Source organism: Malus sylvestris, chromosome 3, assembly GCF_916048215.2.
Source record: "Malus sylvestris chromosome 3, drMalSylv7.2, whole genome shotgun sequence".
Classification (NCBI taxonomy): Eukaryota; Viridiplantae; Streptophyta; class Magnoliopsida; order Rosales; family Rosaceae; genus Malus; species Malus sylvestris.
The window spans coordinates 31636134-31649960 of NC_062262.1; the positions used below are offsets into that span (position 1 = coordinate 31636134).

The 13827-nt window shown below is 35.6% G+C and overlaps 1 protein-coding gene and 1 long non-coding RNA gene across 6 annotated transcripts in view; both read left to right on the top strand.

The window, feature by feature from the left end:
- Positions 1-13827, top strand: part of LOC126614629 (receptor-like protein 2) — a 179565-nt gene that overhangs the window by 148378 nt on the left and 17360 nt on the right. For 2 of the 5 annotated variants that reach the window (XM_050282280.1, XM_050282281.1), the window contains exon 2: positions 11296-13588. The exons of 2 other annotated variants lie outside the window; for them this stretch is intronic. In XM_050282280.1, the coding sequence (XP_050138237.1) occupies positions 11296-13271 (1976 nt within the window). In that variant the 3' untranslated portion in view covers positions 13272-13588. Of the gene's footprint in view, positions 1-11295; positions 13589-13827 lie in introns of those variants that run through there. One more of the 5 variants, XM_050282279.1, reaches the window with a different exon arrangement.
- Positions 2435-3226, top strand: LOC126614641 (uncharacterized). Its single transcript, XR_007620469.1, has 2 exons — positions 2435-2815; positions 2905-3226. It is a non-coding gene; the product is annotated as an uncharacterized LOC126614641 (long non-coding RNA).

Genomic DNA, 13827 nt, shown 5'->3' on the forward strand with positions numbered 1-13827 from the left:
CATTTGATCACATTTTACTCTAAAGGAAGTCAAATGTCCTACATTGAAAATACATAACAAAGTATCAAAATTCTACCAAAACAACCAATAAACTATAACCAAGAATAAGGTAAAATATATGGTATAATATCAACTCATCAAATACCCCCAAATTTAGCATTTTGCATGTCCTTAAGCAAAACAAAACTAGAAAATAAAAGAAAGACTAAGAAACTTAAACAAAATTTACTAAGACACAAAAAAATTCACCTTCAAATTGCAACTCATAGAAAACGTTAAAAATTAGAACATCTTTCCAAAAGTTCCAACCAATCCCACTACAAAGTCTAAGCCATTTAGAATCAATTAGAAAAGAATTCATGAATTTCCTTTGGTGTAGAGTGAGCCAACATAGTTAAAGAGACACGACTAAAAGTCTTACCTCTCGTCCTCTTTATTCACTACTTCACACATAATAACCTCAAAAAGATCTTTTCTTTTTTTTCTTTTCTTTTTTTTTTCAATTTTTTTTCTTTTTCTAGTAACAGTGGTGGTCGTGCAATGTCAGTTCACTTAAGCTTTCGGTCCAATCCATGTAACGAGCTTTAGGTCAATGACTCCCAAAAAAATGTTCTAAAAAACGTTAGGTGCTAGTCGCGAGGCGGACTGGGGCCTAACAACTAGACGGCTAGGCGGATTTAAGTAAATTTACTATATAATATGTAAATAAACATTGAATAATATGTTATTTCTTAATAAAAAATAATATACATCTATGTATGAAAATATGCAAGTTGGGCCTTGTATTCCTTGTTTTACCTTTGAGTAGAATTGTCAAGTCCATTTATAGATGGGCGTAATGGACCCTAACAAAAAACCCAAAGTCATCTAACTAATCCATTTATTATCTTGTTAGAATAAAACAAACCAAAGACACTTGTATTTAGGCATCCCGATTCCCAATCACCGACTTACTTTCAAAAGAAAACTGTAAGTTGCTCAGCAAAAACCATTGCCGCTGTCTGCTTATCACCATATCTGCAATTGCAGATTCATACTCTCTCTCTCTCTCTCTCGTAGACCATCGTCACACCTAAAGGAGACGGCGAAACGCACAATGCCTAGATTTCCCCGTGTCTGCCTACTTCTAGGTAGGCTATCGTATTTTCCCAAGCCGCCCAGATCGTCCAGCTTCCGTCTAGCCCGCCCAGCGACTGTTTAGCCCACCTAGACGTCCGACTTATGCCGCCTAATAGCTTTGCCGATTTAGTAAACGATTTCGGGATAATCATGGCGGAGCACCGCCGTCTAGCGCCTAGGCGACCGCCTAGGCCGTGTTTTAGAACACTGTTCCCAAACCACTAAGGTTCTATGGCACTAGGTGTAGAACACCTAAGGACTTATTAACTCGAGCTGAAAAGGCTATAAAACCAACTAACCACCCTGCCCCATGCCAAAACTCTACTGTTTGACGTGAGAATCACTTACTGATCAGGCAGAACTGGCCCGATTACTAAGCAAAGTTTTCGGGTGGAACAATTATTACTTTATTTATAACACAAACTAAACTTTACTTTACTAAGAACAAAAATTAAAATACCCTTAGTCAAAAAGTAAGTGTTTCAATCTCACTCCCCCACAAAACCATGTTGGTGTGAACATGCAAATTTTCAAAGTATAAGTCATGAATTAGTGTCTAAGCAACAATAAATAGAAAAGACTATACTGTGGGATTAACCTTCACCATGTCCATTTGTTCTAACGTTTAAAATAATCTATGGATATTAACTTAAAGAGAATGAAAATTTTTATTGACTCAAAAATTAAAAACCTAAAATTCTATTTCCCACCCCCAAACTTAAATCACACATTATCCTCGAAGTGCAAAAAATAGAAGAATAGAAAAAATAAACTAAAACAAAAAAAATAAAAATAAACAACCACCTTAGACCATCTCCAACCCTGGGCTAAAAGCCAAATTACCCCCCCCCAAACACTCTTCAACCCATGTTAAAATTTTAGGCTAAATGTCAAATGCTATTTCTGGGCCAAATACCCCCCAGCTTTCCCCCCGGGCTAAATGCCAAATGTTTATCGGAATTTAAATTTTTTTAGATTAAAATGTTCATAAAATTAATTTACAATAATCTACATATTTTTTTTTAAAAAAAAAATTGATTTAAGAAAAAAATTAGCCTAAGTTCATTCTTTAATAATTCCGAGCTAAAATTTTAGGGCAGAAGGGTTGGAGCAGAAAAGATGTTTCTGGGCTAAAAGCTAAATTTTCCGGGCTAAAAAATTTGGCTTTTAGCCTAAGGGTTGGAGATGGTCTTAACTGACTAGAAATAGAAAGACGAAAATAAAACAAAAGACAAAGCAGAACAAAGTATAAAATGATACAAAACGAAAAATAAAATAAAGGGAATGGAAGTGGACGCACCTGGGTTCGACGACAGGACCTGGAGCTGGGGAAAGGCAAATTTTCCAGGCGCTGGGATCGAACTCGTGACCTGGGGGCAGGAATAGGAATGGAGAAAGCCTCTGCCCACTCACGTGCGAGCACGCTCGTGCCAATAACCCTTACCGTTGGTATACACAAACTAGGTTTCAGCCCCATTACCTTCATTTCCAAACCTAACACCAAGAGGGCTCTCTTCTTTTCTCTTAAACCTAAAATAAAAACCGAAACACCCAGCCCTCGTCATTTCTACTCCTCGCGATGCCTTCTCAGCCAAAACCCAGAAGCACCCCCTAAATGCACAGCACCGAGTTCCATTGAGTCCACTACGCTTGCAAACGGAGTTGCTGGCATACTGAAAATTTGAGAGTCCAAAAGGTAAACCCTCATCCGAATTTCTTTGCTGTTGATCTGCACCGCTCAGTTGGAGAGAAAAATAACACATGCATGCTCTGATCTGTGCGCAGGAAAACTCGAGTGACAGAGAACTGAAGCTTTTTCGCAGAGTCCACGATTTTCAGATCGAAAAGGAAGGTAAATAGCTGGCAACCCCCAAGCTTGTTTGTAAAACAACTATTTTATTGAAATGTGAGAGAGAGTGAGTGAAAGAGGGTCCAGCGGTATGGAGGTCAGCACAGCAACCCCACTGTAAGCATTTCAGAATTCAGACTCCAGTTCGCATTCCTTTTATGTTTCTGCACTTTAACGTTGATCTTGAATGCAAAGTTGTGATGAATGGATGGTTGAATGCGTTCTGAGGTGAGTGGATGAATGCTGTTGAATGCATGATTCAGTCTATTCCCGTATTTGGTTCAAATTCAACCTGCATAAAATCACAAAATTAAAATTGCACTAGAATAAATTCCAAATAAAATACTTATTAACTTAAAAAAAAATTCTGTTTTTTGTGTTTTTCAATTTTCTGAATTTTTTTAATCTTTTTATTTTTGTGAAAAAGAATATAAGGAAGAAAACAAAATAAACACAAATAAGAAGAATAGAGTTATAAAAATTGGGTTGCCTCCCAATTAGCGCTTTAGTTGACATCTATAGCTAAACAGATTTGAAAGAATCTGGTGATCGCGTGATTTGTTCTTTTAGAGCCAATCATTCATTGGCAGCATCAGAGGGTAAAAGTAGGTATGGAATGAGTTGATGTTTATCAATTATGTGTTTCGGTTCAGTGGTTGAATCCTTTATATTTGCCCTTCTATGTGAATGAATCTTCGTAATCAAATAAGGCTGTTTCCAGTGAGGTTTATGTTTTCGTTGAGCTGCCTTGAACCTTGTATTTAATTCCCACAATTTTTGTACAGGTCAAATTTTGACAAAGGATTGGGCTATCGTTAAGCTCTTCACACTTGCCCTTATAGAATTTAGCATGCTCATAAAATTGGCCCCAACATTCTTGAAATTTGATGGGCTCTACTGTTGGCTTTTTTCTTTCAAGAACCAAAACTTTTTTATCAATAGACTGCCCTGTATCCAAAATGGTTTGAGTGCTCAAAATCTGATCATGGGAATCATCAAATTCTGACTTGTTTTGAACAACATTGTCCAACTCGTCAGTTTCAACATGTTCCTGCAGCTTTGTGGGTTGCATTGCAGCCTTTTGAAAGAGAATGTGTGGTATATAGACCTGGGTAGCGGCATATTTTGTTGAAATTTCAGGATCAGTAATTTCCTCCATTAGGCTAGAGTCATCGCCAGGTGATCCTTCAATTTTGGAGTTTTCCGGCATATAGTCATAACTCGCGGCGCATTGGGCATTTGAATTACACACCATTCCTCTTAATCTTGTGGCACAATAGGCTACTCAAAAGGCTCTTGAGTACCTGTCCATCTAAAATTAGGAAGTTTTTTCAAATCTGGAGCATAGTAGTCAAAAGTGGGATTGTTCCAATGCCAATGTGAGTCGTTCCTCATATTAATATGCTCCTTAACATAGTCTGGAAAATTTCCTTTTAGGGCATTGCAAAATTTCATGGGTATTTGAACAACAAAGGACACAAACTGTAAGTTTAAATCCATAGAAACCTTCTTTTGTGAAAGAAGCCCATAAAGGTGGTCCTCTTGGTGGTGGTAGTTCCCAGCCCATCGTTGAATTGCTCCCAAAATTGACAGATTGTAACAAGGTGTTTTCTTGTGGGAATCCAAACCAATATGTTGGAGGTTCTTGTGAGAATCCAAACCAATCCATTGATGCTGAAGAATCCCAAAAAGGTGGTTGTCTTGCTGGTGGTAGTTTGCAGCCCATCATTGCACTGCTCTCAAAAATCAACAAACCTACCTAAAAAAATAAAATCAACAGATTATTTATAATAATCTCCGGCGATGGCATCAATTTCTTAATAAGAACAAGGTAGTTGTAGTATAAATGAGTTAAGCAAAGTCATTTTCTGCAGGAATTATTTAAAACAATTTATGTAAAACCAAAATCATAGTTAATTATTTGAAAACGAAGATTGGAAAAGGTTGATTTAATTACCTAAATTTAGAAATACGAAATTAAATAAAAAAGTTAACTAAAATGTGCAATTTTAAAGAAGGAAAAAGGAAACAATTTTTAGAATTCAAAGTGAGAAAGTACTAGGGTTCCGTTGTCACCTTAATAATCCTATTCCTATGTAGTTTTACCAATTACTTATGAATTACACATGCAACTTTGAAGGTTAGGTTTTCCTTATGCATATTCTATTTGTGGCATTCATGTTAGAATGTATATCAAACATGCAATCCGTTTGTGGCATTCAGATCAAATATAAACATACATGACTCATTATGCTTTGTGAAAATCCTTTGAAAAATCATGCAACCCCTAAGACGTGGCATTCACCCTAAGTGAAATTACAACTATCAATCACAAGAAGCAATACTCAATCCTCCGATGGCATTCCAACCGAATTGCATCCGATTATTTATCTAAACATCCTAATGGTAGCTACGCATTAAGATATAGAGACAGTTTAAACAAAGTGATTAATAATTCAAAGTATGCATATATAATATCATAAGCAATTAAATAAAGACTACATATTCATGCTAAGGCTCAAGGCATTATGAACAACCATAAAACAAAAGGAGTTTTATTGAAATAGAAAAATGATAGAAAACACCTTGAAATACAAAACGTCAAAGCCTAGCTAAGTTCTCCCAAATTGATGCATACCTATTCTAATGGCTAAAAAGCCTTATTTATAGTACTCCAAAACTATATTTAGTAAAGGTGTTCTAAAAACTAGGAAACATAATAGAATTAGATAAATAGGAAATAAAAAGTTTCATATTGAAAAGGTCTTCTAAAAACTGAAATTCGGACTTCTCAGAAAATCAAACTTTTGACCGATCAAATCAACTCCGATTCTTTTGAAAGCTGAAGACATCCCCTACAAAACCTCAGAAGTAATCTTCCTCAAAATATGCCATCTTGACCTTCAAAATACCCAAAATGTCCAGAAAGGTCAATTTGGGAAAGCTGTGCGCTGGGTCTTCTTTTCTTCGCCACGTTCAAACAACTTGGTAGATAATTATGATACTTTGATACAATCATCTAGGGTAAAATATATGGTATAATATCGACTCATCACAAACCCGTATAGTGGTTTTCTAAATAGGAGAGACTTACCCCGGCGAATTCAGAGAGCATGCAGGGATGACGGATTACAACACAATGCGTATTAGTGAGTGGGCATTTCTTTTCAAACTAGATAAGACCAGAAAAATTGCTCGTGCCCTGCTGCAGGTTCTCATTCTGTAATCCATTTTCAATTACACAAATCTAAAAAATGCGCATCTCAACTCAACCAATCTCCAAAAAAAACGCAAGCTCTGTGTAAAACATATCAATGTTATATTCCAAACAAAAGTATTCTAATGGCAGAAAATATAACTCCATTGAGTAACATTTAGAACAATGGGTGCCTTTTTCTTGTCCTGAAATTCAATAACCAGTTTTGAATCTTCGATTGCGCAGGTTAGCAAATCATGAAACTTGGCTGGCAGTAAAGTAAATGTGATTAGAATTCACCAAACACCAAAAAATTCAGAAAATTGTATGCATTCCTTAATCTTTATAATTCCATCTGATTCAAATTTATATGAGATCGAAAGCTCCCTTAGTTTTTCCGCACCAAAGTAAATAAAATGAAAATTCTTTGCGATTTTCGGTTCCTCCTGTTTCTCACGGCGGCGGTTTTCATCTATATCCAGAATGATACCATACCAAAGCACCTTTGGATTTGTCCACTATGCACAGCAAAAAAATTATAGAGAATAATATGGGGAAATTAGATTTCGATTCCTAATCACCAATTTTATATGCCTGAAACCTTGTTGAATTTCAGTTTTTAATCAAAGTCCTAGTACTTTGTACACATCAGCATTTAACTATTCACATATTTCCATGTTAGGTTTTTATTTTATTTATAAAAAAAATTTAATTTACAAATTCTCTCTCATATCACTCATTTTCACCGTCAAAATAATTGGAGATGATTGTAACTGAAACTCCGGGGTTTCAGTCATCCATTTCAAGCTATTCCATTTCTGATTTTTACCTTTGCATTCAAATTCATAATATTATCGACGATGTGTATCGTCAAATTCAGATTTCTTCGTACTTAGGCCATGTTTAGCATTTTCTGTATACGACACTTAGATTTTGTTAACGTTTCTGCGTAACCATCGTTAGACGTCACTGTATTTTATCTATACGTTTCCCAGAATTCAATGTTCTGTTCTTTTTTTTATCAATTACCTAACAGGAAAGGCATTAGTTCTTTTCAATATGGTTGTCTTCATCTAGGGCAAATTCGCTAAAATTAGGTGGTCTGGTCCTTTCATGGTGGCCCATCCTTCAAGTCTAATGTCATCTTCAAGTGGAAAATCTCTCTTCGAAGAATATAGGTGTTCGGAGGATTTTCTTATGTTTTAGATTTTTCCTCTTGTTCATATTTTAAAATTTGAAATATTATATTTTTAAGGCGTTTGAGACAACTGATCTCTAATATTGATATAACTTCTTAGTTTGCACAATATTTTTATATAAAAGTTTACCAAACACCCTTACATTTAAAAGCACTTTTATAAAATAAAATAAAAATTACCAAACACTCAACTGCTTTATTTTACAGATGTTTATTCTCATAGCATAGTAAAAGCAATTTTTTTTTTTTAAAAAAGTACAGCAATACCAAATTAGCCCTAAATGTGCTTTCATTAGGGGATCCTATTCTAATATTTTCTTTACTTTTAGGTTTTAGCTCTGGTTAGAGTAAAAATTAATAAAGAAATTACATAATTTGAACATGGAATGATGATGAGCGTCTACACCACGTGTAGGGTTGAGTGGTTAATTGCTCGTTTGGATTTATTTTTAAAATGACTAAAAGCGTTTTTGATGAAAATATTTTTGGATACAATCCTTAGTAAAAATGCTAGTAAATCCTGAAAAAACACTTAAAGTTCTTCCTGGAAGAATCACATAACTGGTGCTTCTTGTAGAAAGCACTTAAAGTGCTTTTGGAACCTAAAAACATTACGCTTTCAGTCATTTTAAAAGAACGTCCAAACGAGCCATGTGGTTGAGTGATTTCATCTTTTTTTCTCTCAAATCTCTCTATGAAATTTTTTGGAGTTTGTTGATGTCAGTTTGAATGATAGTCTCTTCTCTCTACCTTCACAGTCTCTCACTCTCTCTCTCTCTAACAGACTCTCTCTCTGAACCTTTTCATTCCCAATGAAATATTTAAAAAGTAATTTGTGTGCAGATTATTTCATTCATCTACTCGATCTCCTCATTTATTGTACTACTCCCACTGCTGCTTTTGCACCGCACGTTGGTTTTCTCTTCAGTTATAACTCCTCAGTGTAAAAGCTCGATTTGATCTATTGAATTGGTTGGCGTGCGCTTGCACGCGCTTTGGGTTGGATTAGTTTTTTTTTTAAATTTTTTTTTATCTCTTGTCCTCATCATTAAATAAAATTATCAGGTGTTTTTTGGTTAAAACTCAAAATTGTGAAGTCTTTTTTCATTAGTTTTCCCTATAACTTATTGGTTAATTTGGTTGTATTTTGATACTTTGTTATATATTTCAATTGACGTTTCTGGACATTTTTGGTATTTTGAAGGTCAAAATGGCATATTTTAAGAAAGGTTCCTTCTGAGGATTTGTTGGGAATGTCTTAAGCTTTAAAAAGAAATCTGTTGGGACCAAATTGGAGTTGATTTGGTTGATCAAAAGTCTGATTCTCTCTACAATCTGAATTGGACTTTAAATAGAAAACCTTTTATTTATTATTTTGTTATTTTACTTGGATTTCTATATTTATTAGAAAGCCTTGTTTAGGTATGATAAGGAATAAAGCACTATAAATATAATGTATTGTGTATTAGGGTTCTCTAGGCACTACTTTGGAGAATTCCGCATTGAAAGCTTTTGATGATTCAAGTTTATTTACAAGGTGTTTTCTATTCATGATCTTAAGCTTTCAATGCGTAACTAACTCTCTTTGCTAGGGTAAGACCACAAGCCTAAGCAAGAATATGTAGTTTCTTTTCAATTTGCTTATATTATGCATGCAGGTCTTGAATTAGTAATCACCATAGCTAAACTATCTAATTGTCTTGATGCTTAATCATCATTAAGATATTTAGAAAAGTAATTTGATGTAATTTTGGTTGGAGGATTGTTCCCGAAATTGAAGAAGGCTTCTTGTGATTAATAATTGTAATTTCACTTAGGATAAATACCACGTCTTAAGGGTCGCATAGCTTTTTAACAAGTTTTATAAAGCATAATGAATCTTGCATGTTTAAATTTGATCTGAATACCATAGACAAATTGCATGTTTGATATACATTCTAAATTTGGGGTCCAAGTAGAGCATACTTTAGGAAAACCGAACCTTCAAAATATGCATGTATAAGTCATAAGTAATTGAAAGATCTACGTATAAATGTTAAAGTGACGGTGGAACGGTGCTTTTACAACTTAATTTTCAAAAACCGTTTTCTTTTAGTTTATTTTACTTTTGCCGTTATTTAAATTCATTTTTATTAATTTAGACCGTAAAATCAATCTTTTCTAAACTTTGTTTTAAATAAGCAATTAAGAATTGGTTTTAAATATAAATTGTTTTCAATAATCTATGTGGAGAACGACATTACTTGAGCCGTTTATACTACAACTATCTTGGAATCTTGTAAATATTTTAAGTGTTTTTACCCCTGCTTTTGCAGGTGGTAAAAATCCTATATTTGTTCAATTGAGTCAACTCGTAGACTTTAATATAATATGGTAATTAGTTTTAGGATTTTCTTATGTTTTATGATTTTGTTCTTTTGGTTCATATTTTAAAACTTGATATATTTGAATGACTACCGTGAGTCAACTCAGGCCATGTTTAGCATTTTATGTATACGACACTTTGATAAATATTCTTAATAATTCTACGTAATCATCATTAGACGTCACTCTATTTTAGCTATACTCCCCAAAATTCAATGTTCAGGAAGACAGAAGTTTTGTTTCATTTTTTATTCCAAGTGCCGTAGCCCTTGCCTAGCCCAGCCATTCCATCAAGTTTGGACCGAGTAAGGGCATTCCACTAAAGCGGTTGATCACAGAATCCCTAGCTATAGCTCCTGATCTTGATTTCGTTGGTTGTTGTGGAAGGAATGCACGCAGCTATTCTTTTTTCTTCTTTTTTTTTTCAATTACCTAACAGGAAATGCATTAGTTCTTTTCAGCATGGTTGTCTTCATCTAGGGAAAATTTTCTAAACATTACCCATTGTAGACTTTGAAACAGTGTTTAGAAGGCTTTTACTTAGGGCGGCCTTGGTCCTGCCTAGGCTCTAGGTGACTGGCCATAGCCATAGTAAAATCCTAGGCGTTTAAAAAATAAAGAAATGGCATCTAGATCTACCTAGACGCCTGCCTAGACCGCCTAGGTAATCATCTAAGCATGCATCTAGGCCTTTGCCCACCCCCGACTAGTGTTTTGAATGTCTACTTCAAGTGTGCTGAGTCATATTCTTTCTCAACATGATTTCCTATTTGTGAGGAAAGTTTATGGTTTAAGGTGTTAGGAAAGTTCTTGGAGGTATTCAAGTTCATTTCAGTTAAGACAATTCAGGTTTTGGCATGCCGTATATGAAACGTTGATAGTACTAAACAACACGTACATACAAAAACCACCTTTTGGTGTCAATTCATATTATATCTCTAAAGTACCTTTTTTTTTCAATTACTGCGTAGAAACAAAGGGATGAGTGCTTCCCCTTCTTCTAGGGCAAAGTACTAGTGAGTCGTTGTATGACATTAGCTATGGTCCTTTCATGGCGCCCCTCCTTATTAATTCAGAACAAATGTCTTCAAGTGGGAAATATTTCTTCAACGTATAGAGGGGTTTGGAACATTTGTACTGTATGGTTATGGTTGTTTTCCAATTTCTCAGTTTGTAGTGATGTTTGCCTCTAGCGTACGTGTTCGGGCTTTATGATTCATCGTTTTCAAACTAAAAGAAAGAAGACAGAAAGGAACTTAGGATTATGCATGCAATTAGTTGCTCTATATATACCCAAACTTTGAGAATCCGAATGTAAAAAACATATATGCTAGAGCAACGTAATTCCTAACCCAATGGCTCATGGCTTCATTCTCATCCTTTTTATCTCTCACATCATCTCTACAAATGTTCATGCATGCAACCAAACTGAGCACGGCTCTCTTCTATCCTTCGCCTCCATGCTATCTTCTCCTCCTTTAAATTGGACTTCAGTTAACTGTTGTCGTTGGAAGGGCATCACTTGTAATCAAGATGGTTTGGTCACCCATTTGCTCTTATCCTCCGAAGGTCTCAAAGGAGCTATTTTCCCCTCATCATCATCACTTGGAAATCTCACACACCTCATCCACTTGAATCTCTCTCACAATTCACTTTCCGGATCACTTGAAATTGAATTCTTCTCGGCTTTGAATCGTCTTGAGATCCTTGATTTGAGCTTTAATCTTCTTTCTGGAAAGCTACCATTTTCTTTGCCATCCCACCATATCCAGACGTTGGATTTTTCAAGCAATCGCTTCCATGGTGCAATTCCATCACCATTCTTTCAACAAGCTCGGAATTTAGCTAGTTTCAATGTCTACAACAATTCCTTCTCAGGTTTGATCCCATCCTCTATATGTCTTCATTCTTCTCCCTTGATTAGGTTGTTGGATTTTTCCCTCAATGCATTCAGTGGCAACATTTCTCCTGGACTCGGAGAGTGTTCAAAACTGCAAATTTTTCGTGCTGGTTACAATAACCTCTCAGGGTTACTTCCAAAAGATATCTACAATGCCACCAAACTCGAAGAAATTGCATTCCCTTCCAATTCACTCCATGGAGCCATAGGTGAGAGAATTTTCAACCTCACCAACCTTGCAATCCTTGATCTCTCATTTAACCAACTGACTGGTGTGCTCCCTCTCCATTTTGGAAAGCTCTCCAAATTGAAACTCTTGGCTCTTGATTTTAACCATTTTGAAGGTTCTTTGCCGCCATCGTTGATGAATTGCACGAACCTTGTAGAAATACATATGGCGGCCAACAATTTGGAAGGAGATATCTCCATGCTCAATTTCTCCAAACTTAGTTACCTCAGTAAATTTGACCTAGTTCGAAACCACTTTACTGGTACATTTCCAACAAGCCTTTATTCATGCCAATCCCTAAAAGCTATTCGTTTGAGTGCAAATAATATAAAGGGACAAATACAACCTGAAATTCTTGCATTGAAATCTTTGTCCTTTCTCTCACTTGGTGGCTTAACCAACATCACTGGGGCAATGGAGATATTAATGCATTGCAAAAGTCTTCAAACACTCATCTTTTCGTATTCGTTCAAAAATGAGGAAATGCCAGCTGATGAAGCCACAGTTGATTTCGATGGGTTCCAAAATCTTCGATTTTTGAGTTTTTTTTATTGTGAGTTCACTGGTCAGATGCCTTTGTGGTTATCAAAACTCAAGAATATAGAGATCTTAATTTTGAAAGGTAGTAAAATTACAGGGCCAATTCCTAGATCGTTGGGGACTCTTCCCAAACTCTTATTCTTGAGCTTGGCAAACAATCAAATTTCCGGTGAATTTCCGCAAGAACTTTGTGGACTACCAAGGTTGGTACATGAACCGACCACAACTCAAGTGGATGATTATATTGACCTGCCTATCTTCACCCCTACAGACCTATTTTGCCCGCGAAGATTGTCCGTCTTTCCACCAACATTAGACCTATCTCTCAATCACATTCATGGCAGAATACCTACTGAGATCGGCCAAATACACCTTGTCCACAACTTGGATCTTAGTGGTAACTACTTTTCCGGCAATATTCCAGAACAAATATCCAATCTAAAAAATCTAGAGACTTTGAGCCTCTCCATGAATCATTTGTCTGGAAACATCCCACTGTCATTGGCAAGCCTTAATTTCTTGAAATCTTTCAATGTCTCGTACAATAATCTCGAAGGACCAATCCCAACAAGTACTCAGCTCCAAAGTTTCAATGCTTCTGCGTTTGAGGGGAATTCAAAACTGTGTGGCTTTCCACTTCTGAATGAGTGTCTACCAATTAAGGGCATTGATGCAGATAACAAGAACAACCAAGGTGTGGACAATGAGCATGAATTTCCATGGTTGTATATTTTCACCACACTAGGTTTCATCGTAGGATTTTGGGGAGTGTTTGGTTCTTTAATTGTTAAGAAGACATGGAGATATGCATATTTTAAATTCTTAGACAATGTACAAGATAGGCTCTATGATGACCATGATGAAAAGAAGGCTTAGAGGAGACTAGATTGTGCCTTTTATCCTACATCTTCGGTTTTGTTTTCATATGGAAGACTGCGAGGATATGTATATTATCTTTAGCATTAGGTTTTACTTTAGAGGGGTTTAGTTCTGTGTCCCCTCTTATTTTTTTTTTTCTTTTTTAAGAAGGATAAGATTTATGTCCTCCCTCTTTTCTAGTATTTTATTTTATTTTTTCTTACTTTATAAGGGGTGATGTTTATGTCGCCTTACTAAGTGTAACTTCCTTTTTTCATATCAAAATAAATTAAACTAAGAGTGCACAATATGGGATGAACTCTTATTACAATGAATGCAGTGTCATAGCATTGATAAATGTGCATAAATGTAAAGAATATTTATACAAAAAAAAAACAGAATCAACTTCCTACATTATCCGAAGTGAATGTTAGAAATTGCTAGTGATTCTCGTCTCCACCAACGTACAACTACCAACTCCTGGAGGGGTGCAAAACAAACAGGGCAAAAGTAAAAGTTTTCTAAAACCTTGCTTTTTGGAATTAGTAACCCCTCGCTATAAAGACCAATACGG